General features: G+C 37.2%; 2 protein-coding genes across 4 annotated transcripts in view; one reads left to right on the top strand and one right to left on the bottom strand.

Annotated features, from left to right (window-relative positions):
* Positions 1–12,241, bottom strand: part of LOC113061548 (thromboxane-A synthase-like) — a 53,216-nt gene extending 40,975 nt beyond the window's left edge. For both annotated transcript variants that reach the window (XR_003278379.1, XM_026230735.1), the window contains exons 1-2: positions 12,166–12,241; positions 10,652–10,783 (exon numbers count right to left, since the gene is read on the bottom strand). Coding sequence is in view for 1 of the 2 variants with exons in the window: in XM_026230735.1 (XP_026086520.1) it covers positions 10,652–10,752 (101 nt within the window). In the remaining variant the exon portion in view is untranslated. The remainder of the gene's footprint in view (positions 1–10,651; positions 10,784–12,165) is intronic.
* Positions 12,242–12,822: 581 nt separating this feature from the next.
* The window catches only part of hipk2 (homeodomain interacting protein kinase 2), an 82,988-nt gene continuing 69,260 nt past the window's right edge, over positions 12,823–26,550 (top strand). Inside the window, exon 1 of one of the 2 annotated variants that reach the window (XM_026230733.1) lies at positions 12,823–13,221. In XM_026230733.1, coding sequence (XP_026086518.1) covers positions 13,203–13,221 — 19 coding nt within the window. In that variant the 5' untranslated portion in view covers positions 12,823–13,202. The remainder of the gene's footprint in view (positions 13,222–26,550) is intronic. The other variant, XM_026230731.1, reaches the window with a different exon arrangement.

Below are 26,550 nucleotides of genomic sequence, written 5' to 3'. Positions count from 1 at the left end.
TACTATATAATGATAAATGTTTAAAGGTCATGATGATGCTTTTTATATTAGCATGGTTGTGATACATTCAGAATTCCTTAATTGGAATTTAAGATGCAAATATTATGCAGAAGCAGAATTCAAATGAACTGAATTCTGAAAAACTGTAATTTTAGCTAGAAAACCAACGGCAAACTTTGAATGCTGGCTTGACAAAGACTTGTTTCAGTGTTTGGGGGGGGGGGGGGGGGGGGACTACGTTTGAAGATTTCCAGGCTACATTAGACAGAAAATTTATAGATATAATAACTGGTTGGTAATTGCATTTACTAAAACTAGCAAATCAAATTTACTGACTGAATTTTGTGTTGGACGAATACTTACTTTTCAAAAGTGAATTACCTGCATTGAATTTCCTAGGATTCCTCTTCCTGTCATTTCAACTCTACCTTGTGTCGGATGTAACCAATTAAATTCAACATTCAACTTTTAATTAAAGCAAGCCAATTATTCAATTCTGAATTTTGCATAACCCTGGGATCAACTGCTGGTACTGTGAAACGCAGATTCCTCATTATCACCTCCAACCAAAATACCAAGGCCAATATCTGAAATCAGACACTAAAAGATCGAAAGGTCTCAGCCTGAAATCCTCTTAATCTCAGTAAGAAACACAAATGAGATTGTGTCATTCATCCACACAGGGGCTCATACAGGGGTGTTCAGTTTGACACATAATCAATCACATCACATGCGGCTCACACAATGAAAATCGACTTGGATTTTCATGCATACATTAGCGGTAGGCAGGTACACGTTCAAAAGTTAAGGGTCTGTAAATATTATTAGAAATTAATACTTTTAATCAATTAATGTATCCTTGATTAATAAAAGACCCATACAAAAAAAATCATATTTCAAAGAAATGCTTTTCCTTTGAACTACATATCAAGAATCCTGGATATTAAGGAAATATTGGAAATATTAAGCGGCACAAAAATAAGCAATGTTTCTTAAGCAGAAAATCAGCATTTTAGAATGATTTCTGAAGGATCGTGTGACACTGAAGATAGGAGTTAATGAAGCTGAAAATTAAACTTTGCCATTACGGGAATACATTTTAATTTAAAACAAAACAAACAGCTATTTTTAATTCATTGCAGTTTTACATTCGGATATGTTAAGTGTTATCCTGTAAGCATTACCTACATTACTGCAAACCCTATAATTTGGGTTTATAAATCTCTTTCAAATGGATACAGTTCTCAGCTATTGATGTAGACCACCGAACGAAAGCCATGCAGCTTTTGTATCAGTCAGTAAATAGCTATTATTGAACATTTACCGCACGACCCATTTACATTTGATTTGTGCACAGCTGGATATGCATTCGTGTAGACATCTATTTTAACAAAGTTTTGTGCTGTTACTGTACCCAGAGGGATTGTTGAGTGCCGCTTGTAGAAGAGATAACCAACCTACACAGTTGATGATGTAAGATATTCTTGTTTACCGACCTGTGTCGTCGCATTATGCAAACTAATGGCTGCATGTTAAAAGCCCCTGACTGAGTTCAGAGGGTTTTTTTAATGACTTCTAATTCCTCTCATCACTAGGCGACGTGCACTTACGATTCAGCATACCCCCCATTATTAAACACACAAACACTTTTCCTTCATTATAGCTTCAGTCCGTGTCAGGCTACAGGGGAAAGAGTTCATGTGTCATTTCAGTGCTCAACCATCGTCAACCATTCATCAGTGGGATTCTTTAGAATGAAGAGAAAGGAAAAAAAGGAATAAACCAAGAGAGAGAAGGCTGTTTGAAAAGAAGTATATCTTCCCCTGTCACCTCCTCACTGCTGAAGTGCATTGTGTGTGCAGGTGCACATGTGTAGCCAGCTGTGAGACAACAATAACCAAAAATAGGCTGAAAAATGGCGCTGATATAGACGTGTGAACGGGCCTGCTGTGACATCTCTCTTGTCGGCATTAGTCATGTGAGTCCCTCCGGTTCCATAACACCTCCCCAGGACCCAATCCTGTTCTTCCGAGCCTTTCCACGCAAAACATGGTGCTATTTTCAGCCCCTCAGCAGGGACTATGGCATGTCTCGCCACACTGACTTGTTAAAGACGGCTGAGAGAGTCTGTATCAATCTGAAAATCATAGATGTGATGTAAAAGGAGAGTGGCTTAAAGGAACAGTCCGTCCACAAATTCTGTCATTATTTATCATTTTTGAAACATTGTTTGATATTGTCATTATTAACTCCCCCTTTTGTTGTTCTAAGGAAGTGAGGCTTTAATAATGAGCTTCAAAAATACCTAACCACAATAAAAGTTCCATAGTCAAGCTCTAGATTTCAAATCTCTAGCCATTCAATAGCCTTGTGTGAATTTTGTGTGACTGGATTTTAAGTCATTATTCACTGAAATTCCTGCCCTTGATTCACAAACTAATCTCTTTATAAAACTTTTCAACAAATCTTTTCTCTGAATGATTCATTCTTTGTTTTATCCAGTTCTCAACTCATAGATGTGATGGTTAACAGTCGTGAGGGCACAACTAAAATGTTTATCTGTTTTTGTCTCGCAAAGCTATCATATGGTTCCAGAAGACTTAAAATATAGCACATAAAGATATATTAACCACTTCCATGATGGTGTTTTTGCATCATTTTAAAGCTTGAAAGCTTCAATCCACAGTGAGGCTTTCATTTTTCACTTCAAAGTTTCGGTTTGTGAACAAATCGGTCTTTGCCTCTGATCTTTTTAATGAATCTGTTGTCTGAATGATTTATTCATGATTTGATCCAGCTCGATGTGGTTGGTTAAAAGTGAAAAAAAGAGTGAAAGTGAAAGTGACATACAGCCAAGTATGGTGACCCATACTCAGAATTCGTGCTCTGCATTTAACCCATCCGAAGTGCACACACACAGAGCAGTGAACACACACACACACTGTGAACACACACCCGGAGCAGTGGGCAGCCATTTATGCTGCGGCGCCCGGTGAGCAGTTGAGTGTTCGACGCCTTGCTCAATAGGAACCTCAGTCATGGTATTGCTGGCCCGAGACTCGAACCCACAACCTTAGGGTTACGAGTCAAACTCTTCCCTAAGGACAACAATAGTTGAACAATGAGAATAGTTTTGGTCAGTTTTCTTTACATTAAGCTATCATACCACTTCAGAAAAAGTATATATACAGTATATAGCACCCAAATCATATGGAACATGTTTAGATTACTTTGCTTTGTGTCCTTTTTGACACTTGAAAGCTTCAATCTCCATTAATTGTAATTGCAACTGAAAGGAATGACCAGTATAACTCTTCAAAACCTTTTTTTGTGTTCTGCAGATGAGAGTCAAGCAAGTTTAGAATGGCACAAGAATTTAAATAATGGCATAGTTTAAATTTTTAGATGAATTGCTCTTTTAAAATGAAGTTTATGAGAGTGTTTTACACTTTAAGCATAATTTAAATTTAATGACCAGGGTAAGACTATCCTCTAATTCTTATAAGTGTTGTCTTCAAGACACCAATTGAACTCAAACTGATCCCATAATACTCCACAGGATAGAAATAATTTTTTTTAAGGAACTATGGTAAGATGATATAATGTGAAATCAAATCATAATGACAGTGAATTAATGCAAGCTGCAGGAGGGCTTGTCAGTTGCTTTCTGGTGCTTCACAGCGACGCAGCGGTGCCACAAACTACAAGCAAGAGCCTGGCTGAAGCGACTGCTGACTTTCGTCACTTCATAATCAAATAACAATTGTGCAATTTGAGATTTAATCTACGTATAACTCTCTCTCTGCACAGCTCCAGCATGAGGTGTCAAGACAATTTACAGACTTTACACTGTGTTACATGGTTACACACTTTAATGGTGTGTGCTATGGTACTCTATTTCTATATTGGCTGGCCTATCTAAGTGGCGACATGCTCATTTTACAGCGGAGGGTGGATCTGGGTGAAATTAGAGAAGATTACCATATTTAGATTTATTAGGTACCCGTCACCGTGGAAACGGAGGAGCGTAGAAGCATCTCGGGGAGGTGCGAACGTTTGATATGATTAACATCTGTGATGGATGAGCTGTCCAACGGCCCTCAATTAAACAATAACTATTCCACAGGCTGGCCAATGACAAAGAAAGTCAAACAGTGTGTGCAAGTGCCTCGCTGCCAAGTCAGCTGTCCACAGCTTGATGCAATCAGCATTGAATGGTCGGCACGCAGCCTCTACTTTCACATTGGAGGGCAAAGATAGTCACTTAGATGGACTACTGGGGACGCAGAGGGAACAGACAATCTAGCATTGTGGGATTTCACTACAGTGAGGGTAAGGAAAGGAACTAGCAGTTATGGATGAGGAATTTTAGTCCAAGCAAAGACACATGGAGCACCAAATTTTCTTAAATGCGCTCTAATTCAAATTTGCTGAAAATTATTTCCTGGAGTAATGGGGTGCCATCAGAATCCAAAACAGCTATAAAAATCACAATTAATCACAAGTAATCCAAACGACTCCAGTCCATCAATTAAAAAACATGTATTAAGTAAAAAGAAGTATGTTTATAGTAAACAAATCCATCAAGGCATTTTAACCTTAAACCATCACTTCTGGTCAAATAATAAGTCCATAATCCATAATAACGCTTCTTCCAGTGAAAAATTCCTTCCTCTCTTGTCCTGTCACATCATGTATTTTAGCTGGAAGCAATGGTTTAAAAAAACATCCTAATTATGGCCGCAGCTTTTCACATCACTGGATTTTAATTGGTGTACTGAAGTCACATGGATTACTTGTGGATTATTATGATGTGTTAATCAGCTGTTTGGACTCTGATGGCACCCATTCGCTGCAGAGGATACATTGGTGAACAAGTGATGTAATAAAAAATTTCTCCAAACCTGTTCTGATGAAGAAACAAACTCATTTGCACCGTGGCTGTCCTGAGGGTGAGTACATTTTTAGCAACTTTTGATTTTTGGGTGGACTGTTCCTTTTAGTATACTTCTTCTTCTAGAAATAGACCCTGACATTAAACTTTGGATTGACCAATCAGCAACTAGAACCAGAACTAATAACATAATCTAGAACATAATCTCCAGAAAAGCACCGCACCAGGTTCAGTGGAATCCATTTACATAACTTTCCCTCAATATCTCCACTGAACAGTGCCATGATGTTTATTGAGGCAATCTCCTTGGAGGATCTGGGTTTGAGTGCCTTCCGCAAGGGCACAATGGTGTTTGCATCATTCTTGTGGGAATAAAACCAGTAACCTTTCAAAACTCTAACCCTAATATACCACAGCTAGGCTCTCGATTCAATTCAAAATAAAATACAGTCCACATCGGGTGATTTTTCATTCTATGTGAATCATAACCTAACATCTCAGGCTGCCTGCATGTGTTTAAATACTCTAATAACGTCATGCATGAGGATTAAGAGTTTTAATAGACTCCTGCAATGAATCCAGAAGAGCTCTTCTCATGGAAGAGAGATAAAGTGAAGCAAAGAAAGAGTCCATGTGATATCACAACAGATGTCACACATCTACTGCAAGTGCGTGACCTTTCTGAAGTTGTGCCCGTTGTTTATGCAGTCAGTCCAAAGGGTGACAGATGGGTTCGCACTCTACTCTGTCTCTTAAATTTTATGAGAGGATCTATTAGAATATGTCATCTTCTCCACTCAGCCTTGCCAGTGGAGAGGTTCGGTCATGGTCACAAGGCCCCTATATTCACAGTGTGTTAAGTGAGAGGGATTAGCAGGTTTTCAATGAGAGAGGAAAACAAACTTCTCAGGTTTCACAGAAGGGGGAAATTCACAATCTTTATGAGGAAGGAGACTCATTTTGAATGTAATGAAGACAGTCACAACAGGAGATCATCAATAGTAATGAGTGCATTAACCTTTAGATAGGAAAGAGTGGGGTAAGCTTTGTCACTTTTTACTTAAGTTGTCCTTTAAGCAAGGAGAAAGGTGATAGAGGTCAAACTAATACATCTAATTATATTTCGGGAAGTCTGCTATTAAATGAAATAAAAGAGAAGTAATCTATAAGACAGGGACATTAATTCTTTTTTAAACCAGATAGGAAAAGGTTCAACATTCATAAAATGTGAAATAATAATTTAACAACAATTTATAAATTTGAATTTAGGCATCACAAAATACAGTATGAAAAAAAAGATTGATTTTTGAGTTATCTACATTGTTATTTGTTTTTAACTTAAAAGAGCATTATATTAGGGCAAATTTAACAAATGAAAAAACAGGAAAAATCGAAAATCAACCAAACAAAATCTCTAATATAGACTGATAACCAATATGGTACTGATTTATTGCATGTACATGTATATTTTGCATGAAGATACAGGTTATACTATGTAACACGAATGTTTCTGGATTTCACTTTTATGAATCAGAAAATTTTTCATAACAAAATGCAAAAGCTGCTTTCTCTGTGTTCCCACACAGGCCACTAAAGTGGGCTTTAGCATAAACTGGCCAAATTTAGATATGATTTTCTTGGCTTCCAATTTACAGAACAACAGACGTTCAGCTGCTCATGTTGTCAAGCTCCCCAAAAAACACTAGAGTTTTTTTGCAATGTCACAGTCCAGCAAGTAACACTGAAACGTAGAGGTCTGAACCTAACATCTTCATTTGCCAGTAGGTGATGCCATGGCTGTCTCCAGTCGCCTTCATCAGGCCTTTATGTGTAATGAACCAGAAGGGGACAGAGTTCAGAAGAAGTTCAGCTCACTGCTGATCATGCTTTCCTCACATTCTGGCAACTGCAAACACTCTGAAGGCCCCGTCATTGTAAAAGCCTTCAATCTACTGGTCCAAGCTGGCCTCTTATATAAGCTATAACCTTTCGCACTGAAGATCAATTCTCTGTCTAAAGGAAAAAGAAATGTGCTGGAGGTTCCTTTGCAAATATATATAGTGGTTTGCCAAGCACATTTAGCCACATTTCGCTGCACTGCAGCAAATTTACCATATCAATTGCATGTTTGACGCAAATAAATAGTGTTCTCCTTTACCTCCATGACCTCAGAGAAAAAAAATTGGCTCTTCTGTTGATTAGAAAGTTTTGTTCCATTGCACTGTGTCTTTTGTATTTTAAGTTTATGTGTTTGACAAACAGCGTCTCAAGGAAAAAAGCTGATATTTAACAGTGCAGTCAACTCTCAAATCAGGGACTAATCCTCTAATATGGTTTATTTCTACCTTGGGCCAAACCCAAAATGCTTACTGATATGCCCTCCTCGAAATCCAGATAATAAAAAAAACTCTTTGTTATAGCAGACCTGTGCAGAAAGGTCTCATCCCCTGATATAAATCTCCATTTGCACTGTGACAGAATGAGTGATCCCTTACATAACTAAACTCTTTAAGTCCACTGAGAATGACAGTCGTGCCTTTGCCAGCAGACAGGAATGTACTTGTTCTGAAACAAAAATGTGCATGTGTGCGTGTAAGACTGCTAAAAGTTAAATAACAGGACAAGCATTTGTACCCCATGGAGGGGAAAAAGCAGTTGTTCACTATTTGATTCTTTCTTATATTTATTAAATCTCCTTAATATGTCTAGCATACTCTTGAATAATTTAATGTCACTTACAACTTGGGGTTAACAAAGGGCCACCTTTCCTCTTATTATTTTTCTTTGTAAACAAATGCACTGTGAAAAAAGGTCCTTAAGGGGGGGGGGGGGGGGGGGGGGCGGTGAAATGCTCGTTTTCACTCAATCTCCTGTTAATCTTGAGTACCTATAGAGTAGTACTGCATCCTTCATAACTCCAAAAAGTCTTTAGTTTTATTATATTTATAAGAGAAAGATAGTCTGTACCGATTTTTCCCGGAAAAACACGAGCACCTGGAGGCGTGACGTGTGGGCGGAGCTAAAGAATCACGAGCGTGACCCTTTTTCGTTGGGACTGCATTATCCTTAAGAAATAAACGATGTGCAAATCCGACGTCAAACTGGGCCTTGTTTGTAAAACAGGCATCTTCGAAATGCAGGGAACAAACAAAAACACTTTCACAACTCCGTTGATGCTCTGTAAAAATAAACTCTGATCAGTGAATGTCTTCCGGGAGAATTGCCCTTAGCACCCATATAAGGAAATTCTGCTCCATCTAACGTCACACAGAGCCATACTCGAAAAAAACTTTCTGAAACTTGGGACAAACCGGAAGAAGTATTTTTGGAACAAAAATACTCCTTCAAACATACAACTTAATTTTTGAAACTTTGTCCATGTTTAGCATGGGAATCCAACACTTTAACAGTGTAAAAAACTCAGTATGCATGAAATAGCATTTCACCCCCCCTTTAATATTAAAAGTTCAAACCCAAGAAGTCAGATTAAATATTATTAGCCATTTAATTTTAATAATGTTCGCAATGCTGTTATCAAAATATATTAACAATAATTCATTTATTTGTTATTAATGAATTTAATAGATAATAGACACATTCGTATATTATATAATAATAATATTGTAATTACATATACACCCACTGTATTAAAATTATATTTAATTTAGATCAAACACATTAAAAAAAACATTGCATATGTCCATTTCTATTTAATACTCCTCTGATATGTAATCTGCATCAATTATAATTCCATTGAAAACCTTATATAACCTATAATTGAATTGTTTAGATAACCCTGAAAAAAATTACTCAAGTAATAAAACACTTGAAGTATTTTACCTTAAATGAAATAAATGCAGCTGCAGTTGACTTGAAAAAAAAAAAAAAGTAATGCAATATAAGACTGGACATGGCATCACTAAACAAAGCAGAGATGCTACAGAATGATCAGCATTATGTAAGCATCACTATGGATGTAAAAGAATAAGAAAACCTTAGCATTTTACTGGAAGAAAATACATTATGTATCTTTTTAGAATGGCTTAAGTTCTTCTTTAAGCTTAATTAAACAGGCAAGCTGTTGTCCTGCAAGCGCTTCTGTTGCTATGGACACATGAGAATGTCTTTTTTTCAGTGCTCTTTCTCTGTTAAAGGTGACAATGTAAATGTTTCAGAAGGAATGGGGTGACTAAGCCCTGTAATAATGATTGTAATTAAATTCACTGATTCCAACGATGTAATAAAGTTCTGATACAGAAAACTAAATATAACCTTAAGAGAGACCTGCAATTCTAATCAGCTTCTCACAAGCCTGAGTCACTGCATTATAAGAGCAGTGTTTAAATAATCTTTTATTTAAATGCAGAGCACTTTTGTTTAAAGTCACTGTATTATTTTTGAGGCCACTGCTGTCCTACAGAATCATGTCACTCTCTATAAACTGCTGCTGAATGCTACAGGGAAAAAAATAAACATGCATTATGCTACAAGTGACTGGATACAGTTTTTTTTTTTCTTCTTTTCTTGGTAAAGTTTCATATGTTTCTCAATGTCTTGAAAATAAAATGACAAAGATAGACGACACAAATGCATGGGGGACATTCTTTCACAATGCATTGCATAATGTTTAAATAAAAAAAATCCCCTTTATACACCCTCGGGCCATCTAAGATGTAGATAACATCATCTGAACAGAGTAGCTTAACATTACATCACTTGCTCACTAATGGATCCTCTGCAGTGAATGGGTGCCGTCAGAATGAGAGATCCAACAGTTACAATAAATGTCTTGTGAAGTGTAAAGCTGCATGTTTGTAAGAAACGAATCCATCACGGAGGCATTTTAATTTCAAACCATCGCTTCAGGTTAAAATCAAAAATACATAACACTTCCTCCAGTGTAAAAGTCCATTCCCTGTTGTCCTCTAACATCAAAATAAACTGAAATATTTGTTTAGAACCATTTTAAACCAATTCTGCTTGTAAATGGTGCTTGATCTGTGCATATTTCTCTCCTGTATCAGATAAGGAGCATTTTTCACAAGAGAAAGCAACATAATGGAATCATTTGAAGTAAAAAAGGTCTTGATGGATTTGTTTATTATGCGTGCCTCTGGGGTCGTGTGGATTATTATGATGTTTTTAATCAGTTGTTTAAACTCTCATTTTGACGGCACCCATTCACTGCAGAGGATCCATTGATGAGCAAGTGATCTGTTCTGGTGAAAAAACAAACTCATCTACATCTAGGATGGCCTGAAAGGGAGTACATTTTCAGCAATTTTTCATTTTTGGGTTAACTATTCTATTAATTCAGTTAACTTTAATTTTGTTATTTTTGAGTATTTAAAAAAAATGACTTGAGCTTGCAAGATTTTTAATCAGTGCTTTAGGATTTCACTTCTGCCTTTACTATTGCTACAGTTACAATCCTGAGGCTTGTACTCAAGAAACTATGAATTTCCTTCAGCCTTGCCCTCAAATTACTTTAAAAAGGGGAACCGAATCTGGACGCTGTCTGCATTCCTACGTGAAGACATTTAAAAGATAAGTGCGGAGACATGTGTGATTGGAATTTGATCAGATCGCGCCATCCATCTCCTGAGGAAAACAAGCCTGAGCTGTTTGGATCTCACAGTGGTGACTTCCCACCAAGCTATTAGAAACCATTGGTCATGAGAAATCAGCCATTGCAATCTGTAAATAACAGCGTTTGTGTTGCAATTGGAAACCTCATGATGAAACAGTTTTACTCACCAGTAAAGGAGGCTGAAGAACAGCAGAAAAAGGCACACAGACACAGACCATCCACTTGCCTTGACTCCAAACCATTTCAGAATGTCGACTAACGGCTGCATGATGAGACCCGTCACTCTCACCGCTGGCTTTCTGCACACAGACAGGAGACGCTGACCAGTTAAATGCACTTGGAGTTCAATGTATTTGTTATCTACACACTGTAGCATTACAAAATAACACATCAGATCTTAATAAAATCATATCTTATCAGATATAAAATCAATAAAAGGTAATAATATCAATAAAAACACATAAAAAGGTAATGCTTTTCAATGTTTCATTTTCTTAATATTAGTTAATTACATTAACATAAACTAAAAATAATTAAAAGGATTTTACAGCATTTATTAAGCTTAGTTAATGTTAACATCTCAACATTAGTAGTTGTATCTTATTATTAAATGGACCTGAGCTAAGGTGACCTAATAATGGACAGCTGTACTTTTATTAAGTAGCGTAAACACAGATACATTCTGTAAATTCTGTAACAAATATATCTCAAATTTTTAATTAACGCTAGTTTTTGCATTATTTGTAAATGAGACCTTATTGTAAGGTATTACCCACTCAAAATATGTAAATTTTACATGCATCCATTAATTTTGGTGCTTGATGAGGGACACAAAATAAAGCCACTCCAAAGACAAACACAAAAAGAAGCACTTAAAATGGGATTTATGTGAAATAAGTTGCTAAAATGCATGGAGCAACATAGTTTATTTTACAGTGGAATTTACAATTTAAGAATTAAAAACCTACAACAGAAAAACAACATCAGTGTAACTTTCTTCCCCTACAGGTCAAGATGCAACAAATGTCTGAGTTCTCATCATTGACATTGTGAAGATGCTTTTCCATGTAGGCTAAAAAAAGACAGTATCTCCCACAAAAGCCGTCAACATGCCAGCCCACCCCGGGTAAACGTAAAGAATGATTACATTCTGTAAATGCTTTAAGTTAATGCTTACATTCTGTTAACTGTTAACAGTGAAGTTTCTAGTCACACTTTAGCACTCATGTTTGCGAAGTGTTTTATGTAACACAGTCAGCTGTCTGTGAGTATAGCTAACATTATATTATCAATAACTGTTGTCTACCTAACCAATTGTCTACAAAAATTCGATTTGGCAGTCAGTGTGTAACCTACATCTGTTCACACTATGTGATCGTGAAACTTCTATGAAATTCAAGTTAAGACTGTTTATAATTTACTGACAACATTGTGGTACAGTTTTACCGATAAAAAATATGAAGAATAAGTTCAATAGTTTCGATGCACTCTCTTAAGTCACCTTCCCCCTATTGTTTTGTAACAGAATCCGTACAACAGCGTTACGTAATAAAATGACCAAGCAGCGCTCGTGCACTCTGCTAATAATAATTGCGTGCTGTTGCTCGAGTAAATCTGGGTTACAGTGTAATGAAATTCGTTTAGACGATCACTGATCAATGATATAAGCAAATCCGCTTACCCCGTGTTTGACAACAACCGCTTGCGATGACACTGATGCGTTCTGGAAAATGTAGTTTTTCATGAGGCTGAAAAACAGAGTTCCCACGCAATGATTTGTGGTAATTGTAGTTCGCACTGATGGCTGAGGGACCACACACAATAAATTATTTTCATTTATATATTTACTTCACAATAATCAGATCTTAACGGGTTTTTAAAAAATTATTATTATTATTATTTTTGATCAACGTCATTAGTTACAAAAACGTTTTACAAAAACGAAAGAAAGCGTGTAACACCAGTGTCTATCAACTTTAAATTAGGCTATTCTTTATTTTTTATTTTTTATTATTTGTGGCTATTGGCAACACTAAAATATTTTGTCACGTTTTTATGGGAAAAATACTAAGTATTTTTGACATACCATAATATAAATCTTATCTTGGAAATAAATTGGATACATAAACCATATATTTCCATTAATTTAGTGTATATTAAAGTACCATGATATTAAAATATAATACCATCATTATACCATGGTATCATCGCAGTAAGGGAAGCGATAAATGTAAAATCAACAGTATTTTGTCAGAACGAGCTGTTTTCAGAGCCCGATCGAGTAGCTCGTCGTTTGATTCAGAGTCCCTGTTCAACATGATCGACCGCCTCGTCGTTTGATTACAACGCAAAGTCGCTCCGCTCGCTCGCTCGTTTCTCTCATTGCAACTTTTGCAGGCACTCACTCCACAGTCATGATCACCAGCTGAAGCCAAGACCTGCAGTTTGGCTCTTTTTTAGAGCCAAAACACTATCGATACCCGTGGAGTTAAGTTGCAGACATCCTTTTTTCCCTCACGCACCTCGGGCCGATCATCAAATTGAATTTCTGGATGTGATTTTTCATTCTTTTATCATTTTCGCTCCCTGATGAACTGGGTTAGTAATGCAGGAGACAGCAGCGATTCTGTCCTCGGCTCAAGATGGCAGATTTTTATTGAGTTGTGAACAGTGCTGGCGCTTCATCTTTTGCCATGAATAACAGAAATCCTTGCACCGATGGCCCCTGTATACGAAGGTAAGATCTAGTGCCCTTACGAGGGTGAAATTAATGTCAGACCCGCACATAATTGACTTAACATTATTCACTCTCTCTGCAGAGAGACCGTCGGCTCCCGAGGTTTATTACTTGTCTTAGAGAGGACACATTTGTTAAATCAGTATTATTTATCATATCTTAAATTGATATGATATCATTTCCTAGTTGTTGAATTCTTCCAGGTTTTTTTATGGATTATGACTGAAAGGTATTAGAAACCGTCAACCACCCTGTTTCATTGTGTAACGCTGTCTCTTCATCTAATGTTTATTCTCATAGCCTATCATTACAAAATATCGCAGTTTTATAATAGATTGCTGTGTGTTCTGCATGCTCATATTATATCACATATAGGATATGGATCTATTTAGCTAATATACGAATCAGAAAGTGGATATGAAGCAAACAGGCAGTATGTATTCAGATAAGGCAGGATTGTTAAATTAGGAGTTACTTCTTGCATTTGCGCTTACTAATTTCTTGTTTCACTATTATGTGACTTCTGTTGATGCTGTACAATGTATGTTGTAATGGTTTGGCGTGATTTTGGCTAACTAATACACTGCAGTGTTATGGTGACTAATCATTGTGCAGGAATGCTTTATGGAGAATGAAAGGGAACATACAGTTTTTACTTTCTTAGCATTTTTTGTTCTCCGTGAGGGGTGAAATTCATCAACAGTTCTCCAGAGAGTCTCCTGACGTCACTTAACAGGGTTAGTTCACCCCAAAAGGAATCCTGTTGTCATTTGATTACCTAAACCCCTTTCCTTTTATTAATTTTTTTTTTTTTTTGGTGGAGATTTTGGACTGAATGTTAGTTACTGACAGCCTTAGTCACTTTCACTTTATGCCATAAAAGACGAAATGAAAGTGAATGATGATTGAGATTGGTATCTTTCCAGCCACACAGGTTTGCAATGACGTGAGGGTGTGTAAATGATGACAGATTTCGGATGAACTATCTCTTTATGGCCTTCTTGAAACCATATGCTACATATTTAGACGGCATACTTGGGCATCACAGGTGCATATGCAGCTTTTCGGGGCACTAGATGTGCCTTCAGTGCTTAAAAATGTAGGTAACTCATTAGGTTTTCAGACACAGCCTTGATTGTGGTTGAGTTTGATTTTAGACTGAGATTGAATCATGTTCTGTTTGGTTTTAATTCATAATTTGGACAAAGACGAAGCAATTCACGTCCCCCGAAAAATGCCTGAGATGCCATGCCACCATCAGATTGCATTTACCTTTTTCAAATATGTATCCCATTTTCAATATTTCTGATTGATTACCCATGCTCCCTCTGCTGGTGATAGCAACTCGCACCCTTTTTTTTTTAATTCAGTGTTTTTAAGATTCTTTTTAATGTTTGCCTGTTATAAACTACCAACCTAAAGCAAGTGGGAATCATGCAAACTTTTATACTCTTAGTTAATTAGATGATTTTACTTAACACGTGCATGGATGCTGCAGATTGATGGGTGCTAGATAGATTCATCTTGTGGCACTGTAACATTTGAAGACCCTTAAGGGTAACCTTATGGGACATCTGAAGACCCTTGAGACTTGGTTTAGCCCTCAGGTTACTTCAGAGGTTTGCTCTGGCTGTTCTTTTGCTCTGCGTCTCCTATGGGAACGTTGACCGGGATCCCAAACAAAACCAAGTGAGCTTATTTAAGAAAAAGTATGCGGGACTAATTGTTTGCTCAAACGGTGATGCTCATAAGGTGTTAAGAGAGATTTTTCATTTGGAAGTGGTTAATGAAGTAGAGATAACATTGTTTTGGTTGTTTCTCTATCTTTGCTCTTGCTTATTATAGATGCGTGCGCTCAGAATGGAAATGTAGGGCAGCATCACACATTGCCTTAACTGTCTAAATGTCTTGTGTGATATTTATGAATGTAATTATGCCGTTTTTACGCCTCCGATGGCTGGTTATGCAGAAATGTCATTCTTCTGCTGTTTATCTCTCTTTGTTTCCACCTGCAGAGTTGTTTTCTTTGAGTTACAAAAGCTTGAAATTCTATTGTATCATTACCTTACGAATGCATAAGAATGCATAATAATTAGTTCATTTGGTGCTTTTTGTGGTTTGAGCAGCCAGTCCAATGTAATGCCAGTCTGTGAGTGTATGTGAACACGCATTAAAACTAGATTAAATGTCTGGTCACGCTTGTTTAGCATTTATTTACGGACTCCTCTGCTCATCTCATGGCTGTCAGATGCATGTATTGAATTTGTGTCACTAAGGCACATGCGTGCTGTGTTGAGCTCTTTTCAAAAGCAGGAGTAAAGGACCTTTCAGTTTGTGAATAAATATCTGTTGCTGCTCCAGTTTAGGGTACAGACTGTCCGTGGAGACATTTGTAATGCCAGTCTATAGTGAGAGCTCTTTGTTGATGCACTGATGTGTCTTTGTGGAGCGCTGTGGTGCAGGCCCAACGCTCTGGCTCAATCCCATACGGAAGAGGAATCTGGGGCCAGAGGAGCCTTGGCTCCTGGCCTCGTAACCCACACTGACATGTTGATAAATGTCTGATGTGAGGACCAGGACAACCTGTCTCTACGGCAGAAGGAAGCAAAAGTTTAGCTTTGGAATTCTGAAACCGGAAAAGACACCTAGAGTCAGACCTGGGTCTTTCTGATTATTGTTTTTTTCTCTTTATATTTAGGGGTCATGTGTAGTTATTATTAATATTAGTTGCAGTATGCTTGAGCTTTAAAGGAATAGTTAAATGAAAATTCTCTTATTATTTATTCAAACTCATGCTGTTGCAAAACTTTATTTTTTCTTGCTGGGATGTCAAAAGAAATGTTTCACAGAATTTTCAAGCTCCTCTTGGATGCATTTAAGGATGCATTTAATTAATAAAAAAACAGCAAAGAAAAAATTACATTTTAAATATTATTTTGTACTTCTATTCATTAAAACATAATGAAAAGCAATAATAAGCAATAATTAGCAATAATAAATAAAAGTAGCAAAAAAAAAAAAAAAAAAAAAAAATTGGGCCATATGAATTTTGACCATATGACCAATCTTTTAAAGAAGCAGTTTAATGGTTGAAGCCATATAATTAGGTGTTCTTTGACCTGTAGATGATCTCTGTCAACTGTTTTTGCTTTTCAGGCCTTTGGAAACTTTCTTGGTTCCCTTGAGTCTGAGTTCAGGTCACCATCTCTGCTTGATGACCGCCCGCATCATAAATTTCATAAAGCAACTGTTCCAACATGTCTTTCTGTTTTGGTGTGTTTGATAGATCGTCCCTAACTGATCTTAACCCATGCCTAAGGTCCAGGGTCATTGCCAGTTGAGAATTGCAGGAAAATCTATACGTTTGGAGGTCATACCCCTGAGTGAGTTTACATTGTTGCGCTCCTCGATCAAGAGGAAGTGCTTCTTTGCGAGGACTCTGAAGCATTGTGAAACCGGTATCTGTTTGGCAGATGGACAAATGCCTGGTTCTCATAGCCTTCCACGTTTGAAAACCACAATGGCTGACCAAGCCATCGGTCACTCTGGAAATAGTGTTTTCCAGCGCATTATCCTCACAGGACTTTTTGCCTCACCGTGGGTCAATGAATGGACCGCAGTCTTACTGAATGTGATTATGCTGTCCACATCTTGTGCTCCTTTGAAGCCTGAGGGACATTTGAGCTCTCAGAACCTCGGTGGGGAAATGACTCACAGGTGTGCTGTGGTGCCCAAGGGAGCAGAATTGTGGGATATGGGGGTTGGTTAGTTAATGGGGTCTGCCCTACTGACAGAAACCAGAAATGTAGGGGGAAGTGTACCAATTTTGCATGTTTGGATTGAAACGGAAATGTACAATATGAATGCATTGATGTATACACTTGAATGTCTGTCTGATTTTAGAAAAGTGCTAATCTTTATATGTTTGGATGGTACCACCGCTAGTGAACGAGTGCAGTATTCCAAACACAATCTCATAATGTGTCTCTTATTATCAATAAATGACTGTCTGAGAAAAACACTGTTAATGGCAAACTTATTTATAAATTACATCCAGATAGGAGTTATAAAAGTAAAGTCATTTGCATGTTGTGTATGGCTATATTCATCTCCAAAGCTCCATAAGTATGAAATATAAACATAGTGGATGTTTGGGAACCGCATGTTTTTCTCAACTGATTTATGTGGGTGCTCGTCACTGTGATGCTGACCTCTAGAAGTCTCACAGAATGAAAGTGTCAAAGTTAGTTAATGGTGTTGAATTTGATGGCTTTAAATATTTAATTAGTCTCTTTTATTGTGAATAGAATAAAAACAAACTCTGAATCCTATAAATTCAATGTCCTATAAACCTGAGAAGATTCGTAAACCTCTGCATGTCTCTGGCGTTGTTCATTTGTTGGAGCAGAGGATTTAAGAAAAAATACAGAATTTTGAATTGGGCTTCAATATATATTTTAACTGTAATTTTTAATATGGGTAGTGAATATTAAACCATAATACTAATATCATAACCATTCTTCATTCTCCTCTATATATGTGTTGTCTTAGTATTATTAATATTTCATAATTAGCTGTGTGCATGCTGACTTGTGTAATAATTCTTTAATGTATCTCCCAGTTTAAATGACTAATTTGCAGTTGTCTATGAAAGTTTTGGAATGATGACCGCTTTAAGGTTTCAGGGAGAGACATGCCAGCGACGTTAGCCTCATGCGAGATACGCCGGGGTAGGTGAGTTCAGCATTGAGTCGCAGCCATGCGGAAACACAGAAGGATCCAGGTGCAAGCCTCCCTGTTTGTTCCGTGGTGCGGGCGTCAGATATGATGCAGCACCAAGGGCATTTTCAGACAATGCTTGGGTGTCATACCTTTCTACACCCACACTTATCCCGAAGCACTGATGCATTCACTGATGCATGGCCTAAACAAAAGGTTTGCATTTAGTTGCCAGGCTGTGTCAACATGGTCACTTAGTGAGGTAAATAAGCAGCAATGAAAATGCAAAGGGAATCCAGTGGATATGACAAGGAAATCAAGTCAATTTTGTTTCAGAAGTCTCAAATGGGCCTGTTTTGCATCATTTTGCCAGGTCTGGTGGATGTCCTTTTTTTATTTTTCTTATAGGGTGGGGGTCCAACTAGCATGTTTCCTTTGATCAGATATGAGAGGATCAGTTCACGCTGGGTTCTCTCCCAGCTTCATTCTTCCACCAACAAAGGTAAATGAAAGGGGGGCTTTTTTCACAGCCACTGGATTTGCAGGGCTGTAATCACACGGCAATTACTCCTTCATGAAGGGCACCATTCATTTTGCCTTTACACCTATGGTTACTGGCCCCAGGGATCTTATCACCAGCCCCTGATTGATGGAATTCAGCTGCTTTTATGCAATGCAGTTATGCTTATGCGTATATATCTCAGGGCATCAGTTATGAATTTTAGCTAAATCCACAGCATTGAGTGGTTGATGGCATGGGTATCTTTGGTTTTTAGCCAGCTTAATTAACTTGAGCTGTTCATACTCTGAATCATTTGGAGTAGTAACAGTTTTCACTCAGAAATTGCTAGCATATTTCTTAAGCGATTGGCATATGGCAAGTTAGCATAGGTTTTGTACTTCTTTTGGAACTGATCGATGGTACTCATCATTGGTCTGAGCTTATGCACCTCAGTTTTTGCACTTAAAAATTGAGGTGCAAACTGCAAATACAAAATCTGTGCTAATTGTAAGAAAACAAGTTATAAGAAAAGTTTTTTTAGGCCGGTCAATTTTTGCCCTGGGAACACCAGAAGTGTAACATGGTGGGAAAAAAGTATCCCATCAAAATTATTGATTGATAGTTGTGAGCAAACTCAGCAGGTTGTAATCCAATGTGGTAAGATTAACTAGCATTTTTTTTTTCCTGGGCAAAAATGACCAGAAAACCAGAAATATTACACTCTTTTAAAAATCTTTTGGACTCCAATGATCTGTTTTATTTATAACTTTTGAGAAATCATTTTTATAGTCTACTTGGAGATAAAACATGGTCTAATGTGCTGATTTCTCTAATGTAGGTTACTGTGTATGAGCATAGTACATGGATGAACCGAGGGTTAGATTGGCCTACAATGCATTCATTGGTCTTTCAGCATGCTCTCCCCCTCCATGTTCTGCCCATGCCATGCCAGCCTGCTGAAAGCACATTGTCCATGCCCTATATAATCCTATTGTTGTCGAGAAACCCCCATGACTTGGGCCATTTGGCATGGCTAGGCCCGGCCTGTTTTATTGGGGTTAATGTAGTCTAAACATGATGTGACAGACAGATTAGCTTTGCCCACAGATATCTTATAGTTAGAAACCAACATAACTGAATACAGTAGTATAAAACGCCCATTTTTCATTGGTTGCATTTACTTTTATTCATTAGGGTTAGTATAGATCAGGGTTCCTCAAATGTTGCCCTGATAATCCAATGCTTTAGCTCAAACCATGATCAAAGTCACCTGCCTGTGATTTTTCTAATGATCCCGAAGACAATGATTGGCATTGATTAACATGCTCAGGTGTGTTTGTTTAGGGTTGGGTTAAATTAGGGTTAATTTATATTTTTTACATTTATTATTATTTGTTTTCAATAATTTATGTAAATAATTTAAGTACCTGTTAATATTCATTAAATACCTTTTTTTATTGCTAGGACTTTTCATAACAGTTTTTAAAAGGAATTTTTGCACTGCACATAATAATGTGTACATTTACATTTAAATTGTATGTATTAAATTTAAAATTAAATTAAAAATTATATTTAAAAAATTAAAATTAAATGTATGCATTTAGCAGACGCTTTTATCCAAAGCGACTTAGGCCGGGTTCACACCGCAATATTTATATGTATGTGTGTATCTATCTCTATATATATACTGTATACATATATAGAGCGAGAGAGAGAGATAGAGAGCGAGAGAGAGAAATATGGAGGCAAAGTTTTCTTTTCTTTTTTTATAACCAAATATGAACTCATGTCCCAGTCACATAGAAGAACAGCCCTGAGAGAATTATTGTCAATAAGTCTCTTAATAATGGTCACTTCCCACCATCTCATTTTCATGTTTTATGCCTCATGTTCTGAAAGTGGCAGACAGTGCTGCAGGGAAAACTCTCCACACACACACACACACACACACACACACACAGAGTCATTGTGGGGTTTGGCCGCCCAGCCCGACTGTAAGCTCTTCACAGATGGCTGCAGGTAGTGTGACACGTTTGGCTGATAACCAAAGGACTTCAAAGCCCCAGACAGCTAGACCAGAGCTGAGAGAGTCTGCCCCACTTATTGATGTGCGCCTGGAGGAGAGAGAAAGGGACACTGGCGCCCCGACAGACCAGAGCGCACTTAAGAGCCGGAGAAGAGCGGCCCCATTGCCCCTTAATGAGCTCTGCTCGAAAACCCATCATGCTCACACTCAGGTCCTCTTTGTCAAAAATATTTGTTCAGTTAACCGTAGACTCTAGTTAACCAAGCAAAACTCTGATTAGCAACTTTTTAAAACTAATTTGGACTTTTAAGTCACTTTTTTTTCTAGTTTTTCCTCTTTAATCTGAAGTTTTCTTTGAATCTGAGGCACTGTGAAGGTTGTTAGGGACAGTCTTAGAAGATAGTTCACCCAGAAATGAAAATTCTGTCATCATCTACTCAGATTCGCGTCGTTCCGAACCTGTATGATTTAATTTTTTTTCTTGTGCAACACAAAAGAAGACTAAAAAAATTGTCTCTATTTGTCCATGCGGTGAAAGTCAATGGTCCAAAAGTCTGTTGGGAAAACAGTTGAAACATTTGTCTCTCTTTTTTTCTCTCTTTTGGCATTTCACAATGTGTTTTTTGGCCTTTTCTTTTTAAATGCGGTACATATTTTATCGTGTCATACAATAACATTTTAGTTGATTAGAAACCAAATATTGAGATTTATTTATTCAGTTCATATGATATAATAATTTTGTTCAAAAGTTAGGTCCAGTAAGATTTCATTAATATTTTTCTAAAAAGTCTCATTCTTATCAAGGCAGTATTTATTTGTTCAAATTCCCTTTATATTTTAGAATGTAATTTATTCCTGTGATTTGTTTTTATTATCAATGTTGAAAACAGTTGTTCTGCTTGATATTCTGTGGAAACCATAACATTCTTTGATAAATATAAATATATTACATTCTTTGATAAACAAGTTCAAAAGAGCAGAGTTTGTTTTTGTAATTTTATAGATATATTAACATTCACTTTTGATCAATTTAATATATCCTAGCTAAATAAAATATTTTCTTTCAAAAACTTGTATAAATATTTAACAAATCATAATCTTAAAAAAAAATTCCTAACGTCACAATTTGTTAATATTTTGCCTTGGTGTTTTTTCCCCCCTGTCATATTTCTCTCAACAAAATTGTTTAATTACAGTTCACGTATTGACGTAATCAGAGAAGCCAGTTATTTTGTTAGATGGAGAACATGAAAGATGCACTTTGGGCCACTGGTGTGTGACGTAGGCTTTGGATTTCACTGTATACACTCTCTCTGAACTGACCTGTTGTTAACACACAACTCCAGATAACGGCAGAGAGCGAAAGGGAGGCTGATGATGGATGCGGTACCCTCCATCCTATCCATCCTCTCCTCTGCTAGGGTGCATCTAGCATGGCCGATTTCTTGGAGGTTAATAATTGAAAGAGTGCTGGTGGGTTGTTGGCAGGGTGTATCTGTGCGTAGGCTGTAACGTTTGTGTGTGTGAGACACCCACCCCTCTTTCAAGATCTGTGGCACATGTGGGCCTGCCCTCCTCTCTGTGTATCCCATGACCCGGTCAGGGCTGCTCGACGCTCCCAGACCCTAAAAAATCTCGGTCTCCTTCCTCGCTCCATCTCCAGGAAAGGCCAAGTGCCGACCTTTTGCTATGAAAGCATGGCCTTTGCAGTTTCTCGGATTGTTGTTTCACCTCGCAAACTTTATGACTGTGAACAAGACATAACAAGAGCATGAGGGAGAACAGGCCGATGGAAGCTGATACATCTGGGTGGATACTGAGCATCAACACTGGGACTCGTTCCCTCGTGGGCTCCAGATCCTGTTTATTTTAGGCTGGACACCCTCTTTCATGTGTCTTGAAAGTCCGTGTTGCCTTTGGTGTCACGGTCTGGCTGACTGATTAGAGGCTTCTCTCTTTGATGGGTACGACAGCAGAATGTCTCAATCCCTGAATCCCTTCGGGATGGTGCTGCGGGGACGTTATAACCTCGAACTCGGCTCAGAGACAAGTCCCGTCAATAATGTATATGTTCCCTTTCTACTTTCAGCAAGAATGTGAGTCACATGTTGTGGTGTGTGTATATAACAGTGAGTTCCTGTCATGTTTAAAGAGACCTTAAGGGGCCAGAGCACTTATAATTCAGCCTTGAAACTGGATAAAAAAGACAAGAAAAGAGTGAGCTACAGTGTGTGTGTGTGTGTGTGTGTGTGTGTGTATATATATATATATATATTAGGGGTGTAACGGTACGAAAAAATCACGGTTCGGTACGTACCTCGGTTTTAAAGTCACGGTTCAGTTCATTTTTGGTACAGTAAGGGAAAGAAATGCAAACATTAAACTGTAGGTTGTTTATTACTATACACTTTTTTTTTAATACTTTTTAATAATATATATATAAATAAAAAAAGAGTAAGAAATAAAATACTGCTGCAAAGTTCTCCACTAAATAAAATACTTTCAGTCTCAAACCAATATCATATAATAAAATATAATGAAAAATATAAATAAATAACTATGATTACAGTGCAGCATTACAAAATATTGCATTCGGTACACACGTGCACCGTACCGAAAGCCCTGTAACGAAACGGTCCGGTACGAATACACGTACCGTTTTATATATATATATATATATATATATATATATATATATATATATATATATATATATATATATATATATATATATATATATATATATATTAAAATTGTGATAAAATATTTTAAATATATAAATATATATTGTATTTATTATTTATCTTTTATTTCATATTTTTTGTGTTTTAGCTTTAGTCATTTTAGTACATTTGTACTAGTTTTTGATCTAATATTTATATTTTATTTATTGCTACTTAATTTAATTTGCCAAAAGATTAGTTAGCAACAACAACACGGCCATCAGCTTATTAGTATTTTATTATATGGGAACAAAATCACCACGAGCAGCCTGTTAAAAATCTTCTCCTTTTGTGTCCTGCACAAGAAAGAAAGTCACAGGTTTGGAAAGACATGAGAGTGAGTAAAGGATGACAGAATGTTCTTTTTTGGGTGAACTGTTTCTTTAAGGTTTGTGTTGTTATGAGGGGCAGCTTGGCTCGGTGGCCTGAAATGTCTCATGTGGCTGACACTGCTAAGGCCATGTGCCTGAGCTCTGTTGCATTTGAGACGGGAGGATACGCACATAGACACACACACACACACACACACAATAGTCTCATGCTGAAGAGAAAGCAGGGAACGGCTGGGTTGAATGCTTATCACAATCAGACACATGGACAGTGTAGATGTCTATGCATGTTTGTCAGACCTTTGCTGCTGTCCGCCAGCCAGCCAGTGCTCAAAAACAAGCATGTTTGGAAACCGCTCTATGGCTTGCCATTGGGTTCCATGAAGACCTGATCATGTCTGACTGGTTCCTTATCACGTCATTATGATCTGATCCCAAGAGACACCCCTGCTTATATATGTGTGTTAATGTTTGTTTGGTAATGTGCATCTCAGAAGGGTATACGTCAGCATGTGTTTGTCCGAGCATGAGCCATCATAGATATACGTATTATTATAATGGATTCCACAGCACTGCAGGGCCTCCCAAATAATGTATGCAAACATTATTGTGTGTTCTGTCTTGGGTGTCTGTGTCATTTTTTATCCCTTATTTATTTTCCCCAATGAAATATGGGTTTCCTAGTCAACTGATTGGCCTTAAGGAGCATAACCTTTAAGTTTTAAAAGCTTTCCGTCCATCATCTTTCCAAACCACTTATCCTCTGTAGGGCTGTATGAAGTTGATATTGTACTTATGTACTTACAAACTTGTATGTGTGCTAGAACAATTGATGCATGAGTTTTTTCTGAATGCTAATGAAATCATGTTGAATGGTTTTCCCATGGTTAGTGGTGATTGGTCAGCTGGCTTTGTGTGTTGTTAGTGACTGTTACCATAATGAAGTTTTAAATTAGAGAAGTTTTAGTCTTAAATGTCTAAAAGCTTTCTTCACCAGGTCACAACCCTTCTCAGTGGTGATTCCTCATAGGTGACTACTTAACAGATGTATAGTTTGTAAAAAAAAGTAATAATGATAATAATAAAATAATAATATTAATGATAAAATTATATTTAAACATTTTTTTGGATTATTTGGTAAAAGTGCAATAATTAATTTGACTGATTTTAATACTTGTAATGCTTCTTAATAACAGGGAAATTACAGCAAAAGTAACCTTATTATACTCTTAAAAATGAATGATAAAGTAATTAAGAGATGCTAAAAAAAACAACAACTATGATTTATGTGTTAACTGGAATAATTAAATCAAAACGTTCCCATATGTATCTGTATTTATTCGGGTCTTTTGACGATAATTAAAGAAAAACATGTAAAAGCCATTCAAAATTCTATAGCTTTTATAATTTAATTTGTCTTCATATAAAGGTCATAAAGGAAACAAAAAATTACAGTAAATGTATAAACTCATACATCATCTTATATACAAAACCAATTAATTGGCCTAGACACACTCTGATGGAGTCACAGATTACATTATTTTTAAACTTGTTGTGCTCTGTGTGTGTGCGTGTGTGTGTGTGTGTGTGTGTGTGTGTGTACGTGTTCCTGTTTGTTCTTTTGTTCTGTCCAGGCCTTTAATTTCATTCTTGCCTCCCCAGAAAATGTCAGCCCATTCAGTAATCAGATTACTCATAGTTTCTGGTTTTTGCCGAAGTATTAATATGTTGTATATGTTATTTACTTACCGCTGCCGTCAGTGGCTGGCAGGACTCCAGGCTTTTGTTTATGGAGCTCTCAGCACTGCTAGTCTACAGATCAGAATATCATTTGTGACTCAAAGTCAACATAAACCGTTCACAAGCCATTGAACGACTATTACATGATGTTTGATGAATGAAAAAAGACGCAGAACAGGACTTGACTTTGTTCATCAAGAATTGATCCGATTGTATCCATGACGTGATTTGAATAGTGGGGTTGAAAAAAATAACTTTACCTGTTGAAAATGAAAGTTGTAAGTTATTTTGATGAAAATAGAATGGACCTGAAAGTGTATTTTGTTATTATGTAATCTTGTTTTCTATGATATGATCCCTTAGTTTTAGTCCCTGTTTGTGTTATAGGGTTATAGCGGTTGACACACACACACACACACACACACACACACACACACACATGCTCTTTCTCTCTGATATATTGTGATATATTTTCAGGAAGAAGAGCTGGCCTGTGAGTACTTTGGCATATTAGCCGCATCTGTTTATCTGGTATTCTCCAGAACTGTCATTTGTGTAAAGATTATACTTGACGGAAAACACAGCGAATGACAGATGTCCAGAATTCCAGAGAATCACACGGTGTTAAAATGACGCTAAAGAAGTATGGCACTACTTTTTGTTTAAGGAACACACAATGCTAATGCAATTGACTTTGATAACACTAGAATTCAAATTATGCTTTTGTTAATTTTGAGGCCGCTTTTAACTTGTGGTTTGGAACAGTTGTTTTGTCGGGGTAGAGACTCACTTTAGTCATTGGGGCGCCACGTTTATCCGTGCTCTGAGCGCCACAACTGCAGGATGTGCTCTGCATGTGTGTGTGTGTGTGTTGTCTGCACTCGGTGTGTGAATCTTGTTTCATCTGTGCCTGGCTTGGCTCTGTGGTTAGACTCTGGCATGTTGCTCAGGTCTCGTTCTTTTGATGTTCCAACAGTGCAGCAGAAACCTGCAAAGCATACTTTCACAAGTCCCCCGGCACACATGCACACCGCGACAGACAATGAAATGGCTCATGGTTTGTTATTTTGACTCCGAGATTCCAATCAAAAGAAAAGAAAACAAACCTTTAATCAACATAATTAAAGCGTGATAAATTGTCCTTGGCAGTGTTTTATTAGTGGCGCTGGAGAATGCTAGTAGGAGGCTGCAGGGGTGTATCGATATTGTGTTACTGTAATGGTCTGATAACAGGGCTGTACATGTTGCTTCTTATCGGGTGCTTGTCTTTAAACAGCCGGCGTCTTCGTT

Source organism: Carassius auratus, chromosome 43 (genome assembly GCF_003368295.1).
Source record: "Carassius auratus strain Wakin chromosome 43, ASM336829v1, whole genome shotgun sequence".
NCBI lineage: Eukaryota > Metazoa > Chordata > Actinopteri > Cypriniformes > Cyprinidae > Carassius > Carassius auratus.
Note: the sequence above shows the minus strand (reverse complement) of the source record. Positions and strands in the feature narration are given on the sequence as shown.